This window comes from Mustela nivalis (assembly GCF_964662115.1).
Source record: "Mustela nivalis genome assembly, chromosome: 6".
Lineage (NCBI taxonomy): Eukaryota > Metazoa > Chordata > Mammalia > Carnivora > Mustelidae > Mustela > Mustela nivalis.
Window position 1 is genome coordinate 81,594,254 of NC_139025.1, and position 21,329 is coordinate 81,615,582.

The window sequence follows — 21,329 nt, forward strand, 5'->3', positions numbered from 1 at the left end:
TGGCATAAAAGGAGACACCAGTGGAACAAAATAGCCCAGAAATAAACCCATACATATATGGTTAGTTAAATTACAACAAAGGAGCCAAGAATATACAATGGGGGAAAGGACAGTCTCTTCACTAACTGGTATTGGGAAAACTGTACATCCATAAGGCAAAAGAATACAAAAATGAACTAAAAAATGGATGAAAGACTTCAGTGTTAGACCTGAAACCATAAAACTAGAAGAAAACATAGGCAGTAAGCTCCTTGACATCAGTGTTGGTGTGATTTTTTTGGATTTGACGTGAAAAGCAAAGGCAACAGAAGCAAAAATAACAAGTGGGACAACAGACTAAAAAGCTTCTGTACAGCAAAGGAAAACATCCACAAAATGAAGAGGCATCCTACTGAATGGGAGAAGATATTTGCAAATCATACATATGATAAGGAGTTATATCCAAGATACATAAAGAACTCACACAACTCAATAGCAATAAAAAGAGAAAAAAAATTTTAAATGGCAGGGGGAGGGGGACACTGCACGCTGCACCTGGCTGGCTCTGTCGGGGTTGGGGTGGCGTGCAGCTCTTGATCTCAGGGTTGTGAGTTTGAGTCCCACATGGGGTGTAGAGATTACTTAAATAAATAAAAGACTTAAATAAGTAACAAATAAATGTTACAATGTAACAAATGTTACGATTTGTTGCAAAACAAGTAAGTGAAAATGGACAGAGGATTTGAATAAACATTCTTTTAAAGAAGACATACAAATATCCCGCAGACACATGAAAAGATGCTCAACCTGGCTAATCATCATTAGGGAAATGCAGATTAAAACCATGATGCAGTATTATCTCACACTGGCCAGAACGTCTAGTATCAAAAGACAGTAGCAAGTGTCGGTGAGGATGTAGAGCAAAGGGAAGCCTTGTGCATTGTTCGTGGGAATGTAAATTGGTGCAGCCACTGTGGAAAACAGTATGGTGACTCCTCAAAAAATTGAAAATAGAAATACCACATGATCCAGCAATTCCACTATGGGGTTTCTAGCTCCAAGAAAACAAAAACACTAATTCAAAAAATATATATGCACCTTTATGTTTATTGCAACATCATTTACAATCACCAAGCTATGGAAGCCCCCCAATTGTCCATTGATAGATGAATTAATAAAGATCATGCACACACACACATACACACACACAATGGAATATTATCAAACCACCAAAAAGAATAAAATCTTGCCATTTGTGACAACGCAGATAGACCTTGAGGGCATTATGTGAGGTGAGAACAGACAGAGAAAGACAAATACCATATGATTTCACTTATGTGTGGAATCTAAAATGAAAACAAACCAAAAACCAATAAACAAGCTCATAGATACAAAGAAAAGATGGATGGTCACCAGAGATTGAGAGTGGGAAGTGGGTGAAATGGGTAGAGGGGGTCCAAAGGTACAAACTTCCAGTTATGAAGTAAATTAATCGTGGAGATATAATGTACAGCATAGTGACTGTAGTTAATACTACCCTATTGTATACGTGAAAGTTACTAAGAAAGTAAATCTTTAAAGTTCTCATCACACACGCAAAAATTTCTGTAACTATAGATGTTAACTACATTTATTGTGGTGATCATTCTGCAATATGTACAAATATCAAATCATTATATTATACACCTGAACTAATATGGTATTATATGTCAATCATACCTCAATTTCAAAAAATAGCCCAAAAAAAAGAAAAAGAAAAAAAATCCCAACCCAAGATCCTCTATAAGCCCATTTTCTACACTGTCTTCCTATGGTCCAATATTCTATCCATACCAAATTATCTATAGTTCCCTCATTTTCCCACCTCCATCCCTTTACACATTTGTTCCCTATGCCTGGGAAGCTTCCACTCTTCTCCTGGGAAAGTCTCGCCCATGTTTCAGGATCATAGAGGTACTAATGGTTTGGGGTGCTCAAAATATTTTTCTACCAATTTCCTGTTGGTAGCAACCCTGCTCCCCTAGACATGGAGCAAATATATGGCCAAAATATAGCTGGTTAGTTCAGTTACTTAGCAAATATTTACTAAGAACTTACTTTGTTATATATCATACTGTTATATATCATACTGTTGTATGTGCTATTCTAGATCATACTCTTCTAGGTACTATTAATACAACACAGAACAAGATAAATCCCCTATCTGAATGATGGAGGAAACACATTTGTTTATTATGTGAAAGTCATAATCCTTCCCCCGAAATGGTTCATGGATATTTAAAAAGCAAAGTTCCTCTTTTCCCTCTAGGAAAGTGAGGCTGGGAGGACATGCATATAGTTCTCATTCCTAGCCACACTGAGAAAGCTTGTCTGCCACAGAAGATTGACTCAGGGAAAAAGAATTGGGAGGTGGAAAGAGAAGTATCTTGACTATATTATTTGACTCCTAGATCTAGCCAAGCCTGAAGTCTACCCTTGGATTTCCTAGTTACATGAGCCATTAAGTTCTCCTTTTTTGCTTAGGCCTATTTGGGTTAGATTTCTGTCACTTGCAAACAGATGAATCTTAACTATACAGGGACTTTATCTTTTTCTGGACATTTTATCTGAATGACTAGTGTAAGTCAGTGGCATGTTCTGAATTCTATGAGCACATACAAATGGGACATCTATCTTGGCACTTGACCTAAGTAACTAAACAGAGCTCACTTAGGACAAAGACTTTCATCTTTGAATCCCCAGGGTCTTGTATATATTAGACACTTCCAAACTGTTTGTGGGTGTGATTAATAATGAATTCTCACAGTTATTAAATCCCTGGAGAGAGAGGTTGATTGAGATCAAGAGAGAATGAATACAAAGGGCCTTCTAAGATCTAAACTAGCTGGACTCAACACAACTTAGGTCAGAGCAGCTGCCCACAGGACCCCTCCTGTAAAGGCACCCATCTGTTTCTATGAGATATCTCATTACAAATCACTAGGAAGCAGCCAGTCCACTTTTTTATTGACTTGAGGCAATTAACAGCTTACACCTAGAGCAGTGCTTACTATTTGCTGAGCACTAGGTAAGTGTCCTCACAGTAACCCAGGAAGGTAAATACTACTACAGTCTCAAACTTTATAGGCAAGAGAACAGGGCCTGGAGAATTTCCCCTAGATCACACAGCTCAGTGAGACTCCGGCTCAATCCCAATCTGTGCTCTTAGCTACAACTGTGCACTGGCTCATCTGTATCACCAGGAAATTCCCAACTCTGAAAGTCTGTTGAAATGAGGCAGAGAGATATACTATTGAGTCACACAATCCACCTGGCTTCCAGTTAGGACAAGGATGTTGAAGTCCCCTGTCTTATGACCCCCTTTCTCCCAGGCAGGCAAGCATTCCTAGTCTAAGGGGATGTTGTATTTGAGTGCTTTGTTCAGCGACAACAGTTAACATCATAATCTTCAGTGTCTGTGCTGAACTGCTGAAAGCTACACCTTGATTCATTTGCTTACCTCAATTCTGTGAAGTAGGTGTTACCATCCACTCTTCAGGCCCCAAGGTGATGGTTAAAAAGCCTGAGCTGGGGGTGCCTGGGTGGCTCAGTGGGTTAAAGCCTCTGCCTTCGGCTCAGGTCATGATCTCAGGGTCCTGGGATCGAGCCCCGCATCGGGTCTGCTCAGCAGGGAGCCTGCTTCCTCCTCTCTCTCTGCCTATTTCTCTGTCTACTTGTGATTTCTCTGTCAAATAAATAAAATCTTTAAAAAAAAAAACCCTGAGCTGAATGCTGAGACGCTAGTGAATGGGTCAGGACCCATGAGTCAGGACCGGAATCCAGGTCTACAGTTCCAAGTCCTGTGTTCCGTTGGGCTGCCCTTCAAGATCTGAAGCCAGTGGTACCAGCACAGCAACTGCAGGTCCTGCCTGTCTGCAGCTTCTGCCCCCTGTTGGCCTAGACAGGGCCCCAAATTGTACTGAGGGATGCAGTCACTGTTCTACTACGGGCAAATATGGGAAGCTATCACTTAATTTAGGGTTTTTGACATGTGCTCTACTCCAAGGAAGTTAATTTAAAAATCAATATTGAGGGAGAAAACTATCCAGTATTTCACCATCCATCTTTCTCAACTGTCTCTTCTACCTTTCTGTTGCAAAGTATTAACCTTGACTTTCTCCTGCTTATTACTGACAAGCATTCTCCTTAGCTACTCGGCAGTTAACCTAACTAGAGAGATCTGGTTTTCATTAATCCACTCAAAGAGCTTCAGCTTGGGGGACACCTGGGTGACTCAGTCGGTTAAGCCTCTGCCTTCAGCTCAGGTCATGATCCCAGGGTCCTGGGATCAAGTCCCACATCGGGCTCTCTGCTCAGTGGGGAGCCTGCTTCCTCGTCTGCTCCTTCACCTCCTGCTCTTGCTCTCTCTCAGATAAGTAAAATCTTTTGTTTTTTTTTTTTTTTTTAAGATTTTATTTATTTATTTGACAGAGAACACAAGTAGGCAGAGAGGCAGGCAGAGAGAGAGAAGCAGGCCCTGCACTGAGCAGAGAGCCCGATGCGAGGCTCGATCCCAGGGTCCTGGGATCATGACCTGGGCCGAAGGCAGAGGCTTTAACCCACTGAGCCACCCAGGCGCCCCAGATAAATAAAATCTTTAATTTAAAAAAAAAAAGCTTCTTGGGGTACCTGATAGCTCAGTCCATTTAGCATCTGCCTTCAGCTTCTGTCATGATCTCAGGGTCCTCAGATGGAGTCCTACATCATCTGCTGCTCCCTCTGCCCCTCCATACCCCCACTGCTCACTCTCTCTCCCTGTCTGTCTTTCTCTCTCAAATAAATAAAATCTTTAAATAAATAAATAACAAAAACTTCAGGTTATCCAAAGCATTCCTCTTGTTCCTTCCTTGCCTGAGATGATCACAATGAGTTCATCCTGACTGAAAGCTCCAAGTGGTATCTTAGGGCATGAACAGGGAACTTTGCTTCAAAATCAGACTGGAGTTATCCAGTGCATTAAAACAATCAGAGAAGCTACTCTTAAATGTTGGATTACAAAAGCTACCTTCCTCAAAAAGAAAAAATTCCACGTCTTTGATAATTTTGTTTGTAGGATTGTTGCAGGATTATGTGAGGAAAGTATCTAGTACTGACTATACCCCAATTCTCTACTAGGTATGAGACATACATGTGTTACATTAATTAATTAGTAATTCTCTTAGCCAACACAAAGGATCTGTGCTCCTCATATAACTAATTACTCGCCAGTCTACTCTCTACAACCAACCTCTGGGTCTTCAACACATAGGAAGTATAAAATACAAATAGTACTTGCAGTGTGATTTGTTTGTTTGTTTGTTTGTTTTCAGAAAGTTGACATGTGATAGGTCAACAGAGAAAAAGACACCAAGACTTATTAGTTGCTATAACTGGGGGATGGATTTGGAGTCATTTTTATTTTTTGTTTATCTCTGTTCTCTACATTTTCTACAAGAGTCAGACATAGAGGGTGCCTGAGTGGCTCAGTCAGTTAAGCCTCTGCCTTCAACTCAGGTCATGATCTCAGGGTCCTGGGATCGAGCCCCACATCGTCGGGCTCCCTGCTCAGTGGAGAATCTGCTTCTCCCTCTCCCTTTGTGTTCTCTCCCTCAAGCTTGCTCTTACTCTCTCTCAAATAAATAAATTAACCCCTTTTTTTAAAAAGTTTGACATAAGAAAAAAACACTAAAAGTGTTTTTAACAGCAAAAAAATCTACTAAATCTGAAACCATGTCCCCCTTGATGACAAGTGCTACTTCCCTCCCTGGACCCCAGTGATCCCTTAGCTGCCATCCCAGCTCTGTTATTACACCCATAGCTTGCCCAGGGCTAATGCCAAGGCAGGATTTCAACTCCCGGGAAGAAGCTCCTGGGACAAGGTGTGGGGACCAAGGAGAGATTGTTCAAATCAATAGTTCCAGCCTGGTGTCCCTTCGGTATTCTGAGGGTATCAGCCTCTGAGTGAGACAGATCTCCGCACAGGGCAGGACCTGTAACCTCACTCTGACAGGGACCCCACCACTAGAGAAACAACCCACCCTCACCTCGATCGTGGTCTTATGTCCTCTTCCACTACCTGATCCAGTAACTGGAGGCAGTCCCAAGGGAAGGTCTCTCCCTTGGCCAACCCTACATTTGTGGTTAAGGAAATAAGGTTTCAAAGACCAAGCTTTTCTGGAATTCTGGCCAATAGTGGTTACCGCCCCCTCCAGCGTTGGCAATAAATTCTGCCCAGCATGATGCGAATCCAGAAGCAATTCCCTGATGCTTGGAGCTTTATTCAGAATACATGATCGTAAGTGGACCCAGGAGGCTCTCTGGTTCACCCTGCAAAGGGTTTCAAATTGACTTGACCTCAAGCCAATGGCGTCCTCAGCCATTCCAAGAATCCCAGCCCATCCCTAACAATGCAGAAACCGTCTTCACCAGCACTTTTGTCCACATCCAGGGAGAAAGTAACGGCTGGCTCTTTCCAGGCCCTCTTGGATCTTGCAGAGGAAGGTCATGGGAGGTGAACAGCATCCAGCTCTCCCTGATTTCACATGCCTGAGGGAATGAGCAGCCCACCAGGAGCCAGCCTGCAGCCACCTCAGGAGGGAGTCAGAGTAAAGGGCAGAATAATCCTGCCCCCGCCTCCTTCACAAGCACTGGGTGAATGTGCAGGAGGTGATGAGCTCCTTTGCTCTCCCTTTCCAGGCCTGAGGTGGGGTGGGAGGCAGTGAGCGCACCTGTGAGAATGATCAATATATTGTCCAAACAGGACATTTTTGAATAAAAGGGGGCACTGTTAATAGCTCTGCTAGGATAGCAGATGTTAGAGAGGAATACTGCAGACAAGCCAGAGATGTGGCTACCATGGAAAACATCTTCCTTCCACGCCTATAACCGGGGGTCCTCTGCTGGAGTGGTGCCCTGTACCCTCCTGGAACGGGAGCCACTGAAGAAAGTCTGCTTTCCGAACCAACCAAGGTCTCATCCTGCAAACCCTCCCACATCCCAGGAAAAGAGGAGGAAACTATCCCATAAACCTCAGAAGTCTGGGCAGAGCACCCTCTGTTCACTGCTGCATCTCCCAGGCCAACATCATGCGTGGCAGGTAGAGCTTGCTTTGTAAATATTTGTTGAATGAATGACTGAGTGCCTGAGCAGTTTCTCCAGTCATCGGCAGAACTCCAGGAAATCAGAAAGACTTAGCAGTCCTGGGTAAGTAACATTGTTACCTAAACTAGGTAGCCGTTCAGGTTTGAACTCTGAATGGTTGTAACAGGCAGCGGCCACCAGGCCCCTGAAGAGGAGGTCTATGCATCATGTGCTCAGGGCTATCTCACACACACCGTTTGAAATAGTATTTTCCCTGGAGTGACTTTTCCGTGAATCCAAACAGGCTCTGGGGAAATGGCGCCAGCTGTCCGTAGGACACTTATAAGTAGGCAACAGGTAAGCTTCCACCACCAACTCTGGCTCCCAACAGCTATAACTTTTCATCCCACCAGTCAAGATAAAACTGTCTCATGGAATCTCAATCAATGGCAAGCTTTTATTTAAAAAATAGAAATCTATCCTCTCATTTGAATATTTCCAAAGAATCAAACTCATCTGGAGCAGACCACATGGTGGCTATCCAGAGGCACTGAAAAGGGAGGCATTTGGTCACCATGATCCAGCAATTAAGTCTTTGCACAGGGTTAGGTTTTAAGTTCTTCTTGCTGCTCTTGGTCAATCAGCGACTGTGATTTGGGTTCAGAAGCCATCCAAGGAGAGCGAGGGTTGAGCCCTCCTTAACTCATACCCAGATGGAACACCTTCCTCAGAAAAGCTGGTCCTCCCCAGTAACCCCTGGAAGAAATGACAGAGAAGATTATTTGCATCAGAAAAGATGAGGGAGACTTCAGCAGCAGGAAGTTGAAAGGGAGGCGAGGTTGCTCTGGAAGCACGCTTCTCAGCACAGGAAAGCAATGTCTGTCTAGTGAAGTAGAAAGATCCCATGACCAGAAGGGGACAACCTACTTTGGATCCTGGCTTTAACACAGACTTGCTGTGTGAGCCTGGACACGCAGACTCAGTTCAACAAACTGGTATGAAGTCTTGGCTGCAGGCGAACTGCAATCCTCTCTACGTTCGTTTGCTCGTAAATTAAGTATAGGTCAGGGTTTCTCAACCTTGGCCCTGCTGACATTTTGGACCAGATATTTCTATGCTAGGGGTCTGTCTTGTGCATTTTAGGATGTTTAGCAACATCTCTGGCCTCTGCTCACTAGATGCTCCTAAGCATCCCCTCCATTGTGACAATCAAATATGTCTCCCAATATTGCCAAATGCCCCCTCAGGGGCAAAATCACCCCTGGTTGGAAACTACAGGTATACATATCCTGATTTAACCATCTCTTAAGGGTTTGGACAAGTGAAATGAGATTGTCACTTTTGGGACAAAGAAGAACTATTAATTTTTATTCTATTTACTGAATGCCTACTATGTAGCTATCTCTGCGTCATCTCATTAATCCTCATCCTGTGAGGGAGGCAATGTTCCTTTCATTTTGTAGATAAGAAACTTAAACATAAAAAAGAAAACATAAAGAAACTTAAACAGAGTGTTTAAGCAACTTGCCCTAGGACACTCAGTTAGTGAATGGAAGAAGCAGGACTCAGACACAAGTCTGACTCCAAAGCTATGCTCTTAATCACTAGGTTTTCTTTTTCCTGGTATACAATAAAAACCAAAAGTGGCAGATGAAAAAGTATTTGACACATGGAAGTGATTTATTACTACTACTACTACTACTACTACTACTCCTCCTCTACTACTACTATTATTACTATTACTATTAATCTAGCACCAAGAGAGAGAAAGGGCATGGAAAACAGAAGATTTGGTCACTGCCACTAATGAAGAAGGGAAGAGGCTGCCTCCCCCTGTGGCTGACAGATGTGAAATGATTCCTTTCTTTCACCCAGAGCGGCCTCTTTCCCACCAAGTATGTCTGAGGAGAGAAGACCCTAGGCCACCATCACTCATCCAGGAGAAAACACAACAAAGCAGATGCCATCTTCCAGTTCTGCTCTGGGTCCTGATGGCTCCTACAGCTTGAAGTCCTCCTTGAAACAACCATCCTGCACAAGTCGGTGAGGTGTGTCTCTACCCTAGACGATGACCTTACCTCAGCATCATATTCCAATACAGGAAAGGCATCAGGTCGGCCTTCATGAGGTACATGGTAAGTCGCTCTCTGCTCTGGTCAAAGGGGAAAGTTTCCAGCGGCTGAGCATTGTAGTCGAACTCCGCAAGAATCACACGGTTGTAGCCAGTCACCAGTGGACACGAGGTGTAGCCATCGTACTAAATTTGCATGTGAGACCAAGTGGGAAAGTGACTTTTTTCATGGTATGACAGAAATACTTGAGAATTTATGATTTACTCTAGAGAGTGGCAATTTTCTTCCTTTGTATATTTTCATTTTTTATACAGTAAAAAATGTAAATTATCTAACAAAAATACATACTAAAGAGGCAAAAATTAAAGTGCCCGTATGAAAGAAACCAATTAACAAAGTGGCAGATTGTGGGAAAACACTGCTTTCACACAGAAGAGATGTTAATTGAGCTAGGGCTTCTTATAAGGCATACAAACCTTTTTCATTGGTTTTTGATTCTTCATAATCAGAGAAATTGTTCTGTCAAGTATTCCTGACTGGGCAGCTATGAGAGAAATGGAAAAGTCAGAAAAATATACGCATCTAGGTTTTCTAAGAAAACTAAGTTGTAGGGTGCCTGGGTGGCTCAGTGGGTTAAGGCCTCTGCCTTCAGCTCAGGACATGATCCCAGGGTCCTAGGATCGAGCCCCACATCAGGCTCTCTGCTCAGCAGGGAGCCTGCTTCCCTTCCTCTCTCTCTGCCTGCCTCTCTGCCTACTTGTGATCTCTGTCTGTCAAATAAATATATAAAAATCTTAAAAAAAAAAAAAAAGAAGAAAGAAAACTAAGTTGTAGATAAATACCAACAAGTTAAGAAGACTTTATTCCCTATCCCTCCAGATTTTTACCTGGAACATGGCTCACCTTACCACTCTGGCTACCAGAAGGGGTTCTTTAATTCACCAAAGGCCCACACAGATGCCTCTGTACGTTTGAAACTCAAGAGCCAGTCCTATCTGAACAAGAGAACTGTAACAGTGGCCCTACCCCAAACCCAGTTCCCCTTCTCCTAGGGGTCAATGGTTGTCAACTTGGCCTCTGTGTCCAGAATCCCCTAGCCTATTCAGATGTCCCTCTGTCCTTGTTCAGACGGCCTCAGATATATTCAATTGGGCCAAACAGTGAGTTTTTCTTTGTCCTAGAATGCCCTGGCAGAGGCTGGACCAGATGTAGACAGTCAGACAGGTAGACGGATGTTCTTGGTTTTTGACAGCAAGAGTGGAAGGCTGCCTTTTCTATTATGAAAATATTCAAACTCTACCATTCTTGCTCCTTCTATCCTATCAGATGCTACTGTTTTTTTTTCTGGAGTATTTTCAGAGCAAACAATCACATCAATTCACCCATAAATATTTCTGTGTATATCTCTGAAAAATGAGGAAATTTTATTATTTTTTTAAAAAGATTTTATTTATTGGGGCACCTGGGTGGCTCAGTGGGTTAAGCCTCTGCCTTCAGCTCAGGTCATGATCTCAGAGTCCTGGGATGGAGCCCCGCATCGGGCTCTCTGCTCAGCAGGGAGCCTGCTTCCCCCCTCCCCTCTCTGCCTGCCTCTCTGCCTACTTGTGATCTCTACCTGTCAAATAAATAAATAAATAAAATCTAAAAAAATAAAAAATAAAAATTTTATTTATTTGACAGTGAGAGTGAGAGAGCACAAGCGGGGGGAGCGGCAGGGAGAGGGAGAGGGAGAAAGAAGCAGGCTCCCTGCCAAGTGGGGAAGCCGGATATGGAACTCAATCCCAGGACTCTGGGATCATGACCCAAGCTAAAGGCAGTGGCTTAACCAACTGAGCCACCCAGGCACCCCAAAATGAGGAACTTTTAAAGTATGAACACAATAGCATTTTTACACCTGAAACACTAGCAATAATTCCTTAATATCTTCTAATCCCAGTCTGTGTTCAATGTTGAATAATCAAACTTCCCTTTTAAAAATATAAGGCAGTTTGTGTCTCTAGAGGTAGAAAACTAGATTTACTTTTGAGGAAAGATAGGTTATGTTTATGCTGTAAAATGTTCATTAAAGCAGTTTTTTTGCAATCCCCAAAGTCAGGAGTCAAGAAACTTTTTCTGTAAAGGAGAATTATATAGGGGTGCCTGTGTGGCTCAGTCAGTTAGTGTCCAACTCTTGATTTTGGCTCAGCTCATGATCTCAGGGTGTGAGATGGAGCCCCCTCATCGGGCTCCATGCTGGGCATGGAGCCTGCTAAGGATTTTCTCGCCCCCAACTCCTTCTCTAAAAAAATACAATAAAGAAAAACTTTATACCTTGTGGGCCCAGAGGACAAGAGGCAAATATCAAAGATATTATATAACAAGAGAGAAAACAAGACAAAAAATTATTTAAAAAATCCAAAATATAAAAATAATTTTTTGTAATACAGGTCTACTAGAAGAATGGAATTCTTTTTCTGACCCTCAGTGCTCCCTATCATCAAACTGATTATAAATGTTAAACGAAAGAAATCATTCCTACAAAAACAGGCAGAACATTACACCTGTCCAGCAGAGTATAATTTCCTGATGCCCAAATCAAAAGAGAAATAAATGTTTTTCCAAAATGTGGAAGTTCAAAAAAATGAGGAGTAAATAATTCTGCTTAAAAATATAAACTGGCGGGACGCCTGGGTGGTTCAGTTGGTTAAGCAGCTGCCTTCGGCTCAGGTCATGATCCCAGCGTCCTGGGATCGAGTCCCACATCGGGCTCCTTGCTCCGCGGGGAGCCTGCTTCTCCCTCTGACTCTGCCTTCCACTCTGTCTGCCTGTGCTCGCTCTCTCTCTGACAAATAAATAAATAAAATCTTTAAAAAAAAAATATATATATATATATATAAACTGGCTGGGGTGTCTGGGTGGATCAATCGGTTAAGCATCTGAATCTTTTTTTTTTTTTAAGATTTTATTTATTTATTTGAGAGAGATAGCGAGCATGGTGGGGGGTGGGCAGGCAGAGGAAGAGGGATAAACAGGCTCTCCACGGAGCAGGGAGCCCAATGTGGGGTTTGATCCCAGGACCCTGCGATCATGACCTAAGCCAAAGGCAGATGCTTAGCAACTGAGCCACCCATGTGCCCCAAGCATCTGACTCTTGATTTCAGCTCAGGTGATGATCTCAAGGTCGTGAGATGTAGCCCCGTGTCACGCTCTGTGCTCAGTGAGGAGTTTGCTTGACGTTCTCTCTCTCCCTCTGTCCCTCCGCCTGCTTGTACTCGCTCTCTCTCTCTAATATATAAACTGGCTGTCCTCATTGTTTTAACATATCTAAAGATCCTATTTCCATTTTGGAAAACTTTGTTCCCTTTTGAAGGCCACAAAGAGTTTGGAATCTTTACTGAAAGACCCAAGGAGGCCTCTGCACCAGGACATCCAGGCCACCAGATGAGGAGAAACAGGGCCCAGTACCACCTGCAGAGAGGCCGGGACCCAGGAAGCAGTCACACTGTGAAGTGTCGGGTATCCAGGTTTAAGGTGTGTGTGCATGAAAATGTATGGGAGTTGTAGGCTTTCCCTGTATTATAATCCCTTTCTGTTATTCCCAAACCTTCTCTTAACTTTTATTAAATATCACATCCCGGTCTTGAATGTGGTGTGGGTAATGAAGGGACAATCTGCAGAGAAAGAGGCCTGAGCGACGGGGAAGCTAGATTCAATGTGGCAACATGGGGTCTCACTCAGAGTAGCACAGTGGTCTGGAATGAGGTTCCACACCTGGCTGGGTGGCAAGTAAGCCAAGGATGGGTTATGGAACAAGTGAAAGCCTTGCTAGGGCTACTCAGGACACCCAGGAAAGGGAATCTACTGAGCAATGTGGATCCACTTAGGAAACACTGGGACTACAGTCATTTCGTCGCTAAAATGTGAAGTGACATATATATATATATGCATTTAACATGAATGAATGAAAACATTCACGCTGTTTGAAATGCAAATGGACTGGAAACAAGATAAATATAAATTAAAGAGTAGACTCATTAAATGAATTCAGGAGCAACCATACAAAAGCATACAGACTGGAAAAAAAAAAAACAGATGTAGGGTGCCTGGATGGCTCAGTGGGTTAAGCTGCTGCCTTCGGCTCAGGTCATGATCTCAGGGTCCTGGGATCGAGTCCCGCATCGGGCTCTTTGCTCAGCGGGGAGCCTGCTTCCCTTCCTCTCTCTCTGCCTGCCTCTCTGCCTACTTGTGATCTCTCTCTGTCAAATAAATAAAATCTTAAAAAAAAAAAAAAAAACAGATGTAAAAACAATGGGGACACTCTCTAAGTGGTTAGGGGGAACACAGAAGCAGCAAATTTTCCACTTAAAACTTTTTTTGTAGGGGCGCCTGGGTGGCTCAGTGAGTTGAAGCCTCTGCTTTTGGCTCAGGTCATGATCCCAGGGTCCTAGGATCGAGCCCTGTGTCTCTCTGCTCAGCAGTGAGACTGCTTCCTCCTCTCTCCTCTCTCTCTGCCTGCCTCTCTGCCTACTTGTAACCTCTGTCTGTCAAATAAATAAATAAAATCTTAAAAAAAAAAAAAAAGACAACTTTTTGTGTAATCGTACTTAATATTATCTCTTCGGAACAGTGAATGTAATGTGTCTGAAGTAGGCCACACTCTGGGTAATCTGTGCCCCACGTGTACCCATAGGCATTCTCCACACATAAATTCAGCAGATAACATTAAGAGAAATGTAAATTGAGAGTATCGTCACACAGTCTGCCTGTAAATCACAAAGAGAAAAGATATCTTTATAGTAGAGAGAACTGACAGGCACCCCTTTACCCACTGATAAAATCTAGCTTCACCAAGGATAAGACAAGCTAACATGGTGGGCCCCTAAGGGGAGGCAGTGGGAGGAACACAGTCTCATGTGTGGAGGGTCTTGCCAAAATGAATCACCTGAATCTAATTTTAAGACCACCACCAAACAATTCTAAATTATGGGATATTCTACAAGACAACCAATCTCAACTCTTCAAAAAGCCAGTGTCATAAAAGTGGAAAAAAAAAAAAAGGTCAGAAGGTCTATTCTAGATTAAAGGAAACCAAAAAGACAGCCCTTAACTGGCTTATGGATTTAAGGGGTGTGACGTGGGGGTCATAAAGGCCATTTTTATGAAAACTGGAGAAATCTGAACTGGATATGAGATGATTATATATGAGACAATACAGTGCTCGATTCCTTCGACATGATCATGGTCTTATGGATATAGAAGAGAAAGTCCTTGTTTTGTTTTGTTTTTAAAGCGAAGGTCAAGCAAAGCTTTATTTCGCACCAAGCATCAAGAATCTAACCGAACGTTCAGGGATGCACCTCTTATAAGAGAGGGCGACCCTTCTCTGTTTCACAGACTAGCTTTTAAAGGCAAAGGCCATGCGGTCGGGCCTGGCCACGCACAGGTGGCCAACTGAGTTATAATTTACCCTAGTAGACATTTGACCCAGCCTATCACCTTGGTTGGGATTGGCGCCCAAAAGGCTCCCAAAGGGCAGGGCCCATTCTCCTTGGTAACCAGGGAGACAGTATGCATCCCCCCACTGATCAGATGTCTCCACCTGGCCTGACCCACCCTTATATCTGGGCTTTATTACCTGGAGCTGGTTATCCGGACTTGTTTTTAAGTGAATCCCCTGGGGGAACGGGAGCAGGGACAGTTGAACTTTAATGAAAGCCTCTTGCTAAGTAGGTCCTTACATTCCCCCCTTTTCTTTGGAGACTAGTCAAATCTTTGACTTTTTAGCCAGTTCTATACCCCACCCCCTTTTAACGGCTGATAGACTGTTTTAATGACTCCAGTATGATTTACCCAGAAACAGTATTTCTCTCCTAAGGTTATGCAGAGCCCCCCCTTCCTTTTATTAGAAGTAGTAAGTTAAGTACCCCCCTTTTTATTTTGCAATTGCTTATACCTCCCACTGTATCTTAACAACAGGGGCAACAATGAATTTAATGAAATCATTGTTTTTTGAGTCTTAGTTTTAGTCCACGATCGGTGGGGTCCATTGGCAGCAGATGGTCTTATGAATATAGAAGAGAAAGACCTTGTTCTTAAAGAGATATAGGTTGATGTACTTGAGGGTGAGATATTACTACGTCAAAACCCACTTTCAGATGACTCGCCAAAAAAAATATAGAGAGAGAGTAATCAAGCCAATGTTACAAAAGATGACTGTTGGTTAATATTTAAAGGCTATCAGAATATTCATTGTACTTCCCAATTTTTCACGGTTTGAGATTTTTGAAATCAAGAGTTGGGGGGGGCAATGATTATTAATAATGATAAAGACATTGAGCGGGTTTCCCAGAAAGCCCTTCGTGGGTTGCAGTAGTGAAAGTAACAGCCAACCTGTTCTATGGGTGTGCAATTCACACAAAATACTCTCATCCCAGCTGCGGGAATGTCTGTATTTTATAGCACCCAGAGAAGACAGTTCTTGTCTAGAGAGGACAGCATCTAAAAGCCAATTCTCCTCATCACTGCTAGTGCAGAACATGGAGGGAAAGAATTTAGTTTTCCAGGCTGAGGCCTTAATAGTGCACCAATGATGGCACGCTCCACTGTATTTGTCCTACGAGAACAATTTTCTGGTCTGCAAGCTTTCATTGACTTGCATGTGTTTTCTGTGGAAACAAACACTTCCCCAGCTTTACAGTGTTTCAAGCTAAAGAAAAATAGCCAACCTGCCTTGTGTCACAGGCAAAAAAGAGGCCGAGCGGAGGAATGTGGCAGGATGAGAAGTAATGGAATTCCAGAGATCTGGAAAAATGGTACCCTCTCCCAAATGCCCCCTGCCTGGCAAACCACTTCTCAGACCCAAACAAAGGCAGATGAGGTCAGGAGGCTCTTTTTTCCTCATAGGATGCTAAAACTTAGTTCACAGACAACCTGCTTCTTTGTCAGGGTGTTGGGGTAGCTGTGTTAGGGTGGCTGAAGTCATTTCTAGGCCACGGAAGGTTTATTATTAATGAAATGCCATTTGTGCCAAGCTTTGGTTTTTGTGATGACAGTGACTTCAGGGTGACATCATTCTGAAAGAGTAAGAAACCTAGCTCATTCTCTTACCCACTGCGGCTGCGGTCTTTGACGTGGGAAGGTTGGTGCAGTCCCCGATGCCGAAGACATTGGGGTATTTCTTGTGTTGAAGAGTTTCTTTATCAACGTCCACCCAGCCAGCAGCATCAGCCACAGGACTCGTCTTGAGGACATCTGGCGAACTCATGGGTGGTGTTACATGAAGCATTTCATACTACAAAGAAGGAAAACATCCACATGGGTGTTTTTTCCAGTTATTTGTCCAGCCTCAAAAGTTGTCCCCCAACCTCCCTTATCCAGACACTGAACCGTGCACTACCTACTTCACGTTTGCACTAATCCACACCTTCTCCAAGGTCTTAAATGCTCCCAGGCAGCATCCTGATAAAATAACTAACCATTCTCTTGCCTGATGTGGTCTCCCCGTAGACAGCTGACGTGATCCTTCTGGGCAGAAGGGATTGGGAATCAGAAACACTGGAATGAACCTCACTAACCCCGATGTGTCTGTTACTCCTAAAAAAAAGGACGTGGTGGTTCTCAGCTGCTCTCCCTGATCCTTGGCTGTCTACTTGCAAAGTCTGGTACTTTGGTTTTATTTTGCAAAAAAGGTGCTCAGAGTCCCCAAAACCTGTAAAAACTGTGTGCAGAGCTGGTAAGGGAACACCCTTCCCAAATACCGGTGGACTTCCAAAATCCATGAAGGAAACCAACAGAATGCCAATTTAAGGTGAAATAAAGGGTGGTGAGAATATTCACTAGCATTTTGGAGGAGAGAGGAAGGAATCTGATTCAGTGAAGGGTTTACTGAACAGTGTAGGGGAAAGGGTGGATTTCCCCCCCCCTAAAAAAAATCCTATGTCAACCACACCCTTGGCAGCACTGCTCTAACCCACCATGATCAATTTGAATGGCTCATTTAATTTTTTTAATTTATGTAATACCTTTTTGTTTGTTTATATAACATGTCTGTAGTTTATCCTTTTCAGTCTTTGTATTATTATTATTTATAAACTCTAGCGATTTCAACCTGATTTAAGAGTCCCAAAACATTTCATTAAGGTGCAAACTTTAGCCTCTTAAGACAATCCCAGCTTTGTGACAGTCCATAGGTCCTGGCTTCCGTAAGGAGGTCCATGCCCTCGTTGGTGGGACAATCATGGCAATCATGGACAGCAATCACGGACAGCAGAAGGAGTTAAGGAGGTGGCTTGTCTTTATTCCCACTCTCAGCCGGTTAGAAGTGTAATTAGCCCTAAGGCAGAACAGTGCTGTAAATGGCCAGTACTCCTTTCCAAGGGGATCTTGGGTAGTTCTTTATTGGCACAGGCCCCTGAGCCTGCGTCTCCTAATGACCATGGAAACCGAGCACATGACTGCAGGATAATGTATGAAATGGGCCACAGCCATCATCCACCAAATTACTAAGGCTGGGTCTGTTTTTCTATAGTTAACCAGAACTACTTTTTCTTTCTTTCTTCTTTTTTTTTTTTTTTAGCTGAGGGAGAAATCTTACCAGAGTCATCTCAATCCACTGGCATCAATGTGCTTAAATTTCACAAGTACACATGAATTCCATACATCTTTGCTAGAAGGAAAGTTAAATGTTTCCATATAATCATCATAAAGGCATGAAGTTTTAATTGAACTAAAATCCTACAAAAGATATACTAAGGTCTGCTTTACAGATGTATTGAAAATTAACATGGGCATTTAGCCGTAGCTTGTCCTTCATACGTTATTTCCACAAACCGTGTATAATGAAGAACTTGATTCTCCTTCATCACCAGAAAATAATCTATTCCAAATAGCGGTTTTGAAACTTTCATGTTGAGAAGCAGCATTTGGGAGGCTTGTGGGAAATGCAGGTTCCTGGGGCCCACCACTCCCAGAGCCCAGTGCAGCGGGTCTGGGTGAGGCCCAAGACTCCACACTCTAACAAAATCTCAAACAAAAATAGAGATTCTGACACACAAAACCTGTAGGTCTTAGAAGCTCTGGCCTGAAGGAACAGGTTTGTTTACAATGAAAAACAGGGGGCGCCTGGGTGGCTCAGTCCTTAAACGTCTGCCTTCACTCCACAGAGCCCCACGTGGAGCCCTGCACTGGACTCCCTGCTCAGCAGGAAGCCTGCTTCTCCTTTTGCCTGCTTGTGCTCACTCTCTCTCTCTGACAAATAATAAAATCTTTAAAAAAAAAAAATGAAAAACAGAATGTCATTATATGGACAAGCCATTTCACCTTCCATTTGCTTATCTATAAAGAAATACATTATCACTGACCATTGAACAATTTAGGGTATAGGCTTTCTTTTTCTTTTCTTTTCTTTTTTTTTTTAATTCTTTACAGTGGTGATTCTCAATCCTGCCTGTACACGAGAATTATCAGAGGAAATTTTGAAACTCCCAATCATCATTTCACACCCCCCAAACTAATTAATTAAAATCTGTGGGGATTAGACTTAGCCATCAGAACATTTAAAAGCTCCCCAAGTAATTTCCATGTGCAGTCAGGGCTGGGAGCACTACTTCAACACCTTTTAGCAAATTTTTTGAAATCCCTTGGGTTTGGAAAGAAAATCTGACCTGAAATCCTATCACTCAAAGGGGACCAAATATCCTTCTTCTTTATAAACCCTTTAGAAGAATAACCATTTAGGGGTGCCTGGGTGGCTCAGTGGGCTAAAGCCTCTGCCTTCGGCTCAGGTTATGATCCCAGGGTCCTGGGACTAAGCCCAGCATCGGGCTCTCTGCTCAGCACGGAGCCAGCAGAGCCTCTCTCTTCCTGCTGCTCTGCCTACTTGTGATCTCCGTCTGTCAAATAAGTAAATAAAATCTTAAAAAGAAAAAAAAAAAAAAGAAGAAGAAGAAGAACCATTTATTTATCCAAGTCCCCATCCACAACTTCAACTATCAAGAGCACAGCTGAGAACTGGAGTAAAAACCACCGAATAACAAAATTAAGTTCATGCACTCAAAGGCATACACTTTGCTCATATAACTATGCTGGGGGCCCTGACTTGTAGCCCATTCACTTTACTTTACAAAGAATTGAACAAGTTTGGCTATCTCATTTGCCAGTCAATAAAGAATAAGCAGCAGCAGCTTAGATGAGCGGAAGCTGGAGGGACCTTCTGAAGTCACTTAAAACTGCCTGACAGCCAGGAAAAAAGAAAACTGAAAAGCTAAAAAAAGGACACATACAAAATCAAATAACAGAGTTGTCTGAGACCCTTTTGGAGGTGATAACTAGCCCCAGTAGGCCCTAGGAGCATAACTATATAAAAAGCTATTCAAAGGGGCGCCTGGGTGGCCAAGTTGGTTAAGCGACTGCCTTTGGCTCAACTCATGATCCTGGAGTCCCAGGATCAGTCCCACATCGGGCTCCCTGCTCAGCAAGGAGTCTGCTTCTCCTGCTGACCTCTCTCTTCTCATGCTCTGTCTCTCTCATTCTCTCTCTCTTCCTCTCAAATAAATAAATAAAATCTTTAAAAAAAAAAAAAAAGCTACTCAAAATTAGGACCCTGAGCTGTAGCAAGCAGGTATCAGATGAGCCTGGGACATCCTGTGACACCAGAAAGCAAGAAAATGCTCAAAAATATGGCAGCAACAAGTCACAAGGCCATCGCCATCTTGAAAGGGCTCCTACTGACCAAATCTGGACAATGTGAGCACCAAAATAATTATGGACAGTAAGGAATTAAAAACCATTGGGGGTTAAAACAAAATTCACGAGTTCATACCAATAACTAATGAATTAAGAGAGAAGGGAGGGCTTTTGCAGACAGAATGCTAACAGCCTACTGTTAAAGGTAGAGAAAATGCTTAATTGGAAAAAAACACCATTTTCCAACTGCCATAGTAAAGACTGGATTAGGCAAAAATGATCAGTGGATGGTAAATCCAGTGGGAAACTTAATGAGGAGGGAGTACAATGTTTGCTTGACCTTAAGGTGTTTCCCCACAACCTTTTTTTTCTTTAAGATTTTATTTTTTTTTTTTTACAGAGATCAAAAGCAGGCAGAGAGGCAGGCAGAGAGAGAGGAGGAAGCAGGCTCCCCGCTGAGCAGGGAGCCCGATGCAGGGCTCGATCCCAGGACCCCAAGACCATGACCTGAGCTGAAGGCAGAGGCTTATTAACCCACTGAGCCACCCTCCCCACAAACTTCTTATTAGTAGCAAGAGGGGAAAATGAATAATAGTTAAACAGTAGAGAAATTGGGCCATCTCTTGACTGTTGATCCAAATGAATATCATCAATGAGGGGCAGTTGACCACTGTGTGCTCTCAAACGTGATACCCTAAAAAGACAGGACATCACTTATACAGTACACTTCAATCTAAAATGCACAGCCAGAAACTGATCACAAGAAAACATAAGCAAACCCAAAATGAGGAGCACTCTATTAAAAAATGAAGCAGTGTGAGGTGGTCTGTATTATTCCAAAATATCAACCAAGGAAGGCCATGGAAATGTTCCAGATCAAAGGATGCTCAAGAGACATCCCAATTATAGACAATACCTGCCTGTGGACTGGGTTCTGCCCTGGAGGGAGAAAAACACTATAAATGCTACTAGGCCAATCAACAAAACCGAATATAAACAACAGACTAAAATATTGTGCCCATGCTAAGTTACCTGAATTGGTAACTGTACTGTGGTTATGTAAAAGAATAGGGCTCTCTTAAAAGATTTACAGTAAAGTATTTAGGTAAAGGACCATGCTATATGAAGTATATAACTCACCTTTAGAGGCTTTGAAAATATATTATATTATATTATATTATATTATATTATATTATATATTATATTAGGAGAGAGAGAGAGGTCAAATGATAAAGCCAATAGGGCAAAACCCAATAATAAATGAATCTAGGTAAAGGCTATGCAGCACACAGTTTTCTTTGTCCTGGTTTTATGTTTGCAGCTTCTCTAAGTTTAAGATTATTTGCAAATAAAAGTTTAAAATTATGACCTTGAGTCATCAGTAACATTTTAAATGAGAGTCAATACACACCACTTAAGAAAGGAAAGATATATGCAATACATTTTAGAACAAGCCTGCACTAAAAAGCTTAAAATGTGAAGTTTTGATGTTTAGAAGATTTGTCGTTGGCTCACTTC

General features: G+C 42.6%; 1 protein-coding gene across 2 annotated transcripts in view; it reads right to left on the reverse strand.

Annotated features, from left to right (window-relative positions):
* Nucleotides 1-7,514: 7,514 nt before the first annotated feature.
* Nucleotides 7,515-21,329, reverse strand: part of SQOR (sulfide quinone oxidoreductase) — a 51,790-nt gene continuing 37,975 nt past the window's right edge. For both annotated transcript variants that reach the window (XM_082735273.1, XM_082735272.1), the window contains exons 7-10: nt 16,236-16,419; nt 9,626-9,693; nt 9,156-9,334; nt 7,515-7,833 (exon numbers count right to left, since the gene is read on the reverse strand). In XM_082735273.1, the coding sequence (XP_082591399.1) occupies nt 7,776-7,833; nt 9,156-9,334; nt 9,626-9,693; nt 16,236-16,419 (489 nt within the window). In that variant the 3' untranslated portion in view covers nt 7,515-7,775. The remainder of the gene's footprint in view (nt 7,834-9,155; nt 9,335-9,625; nt 9,694-16,235; nt 16,420-21,329) is intronic.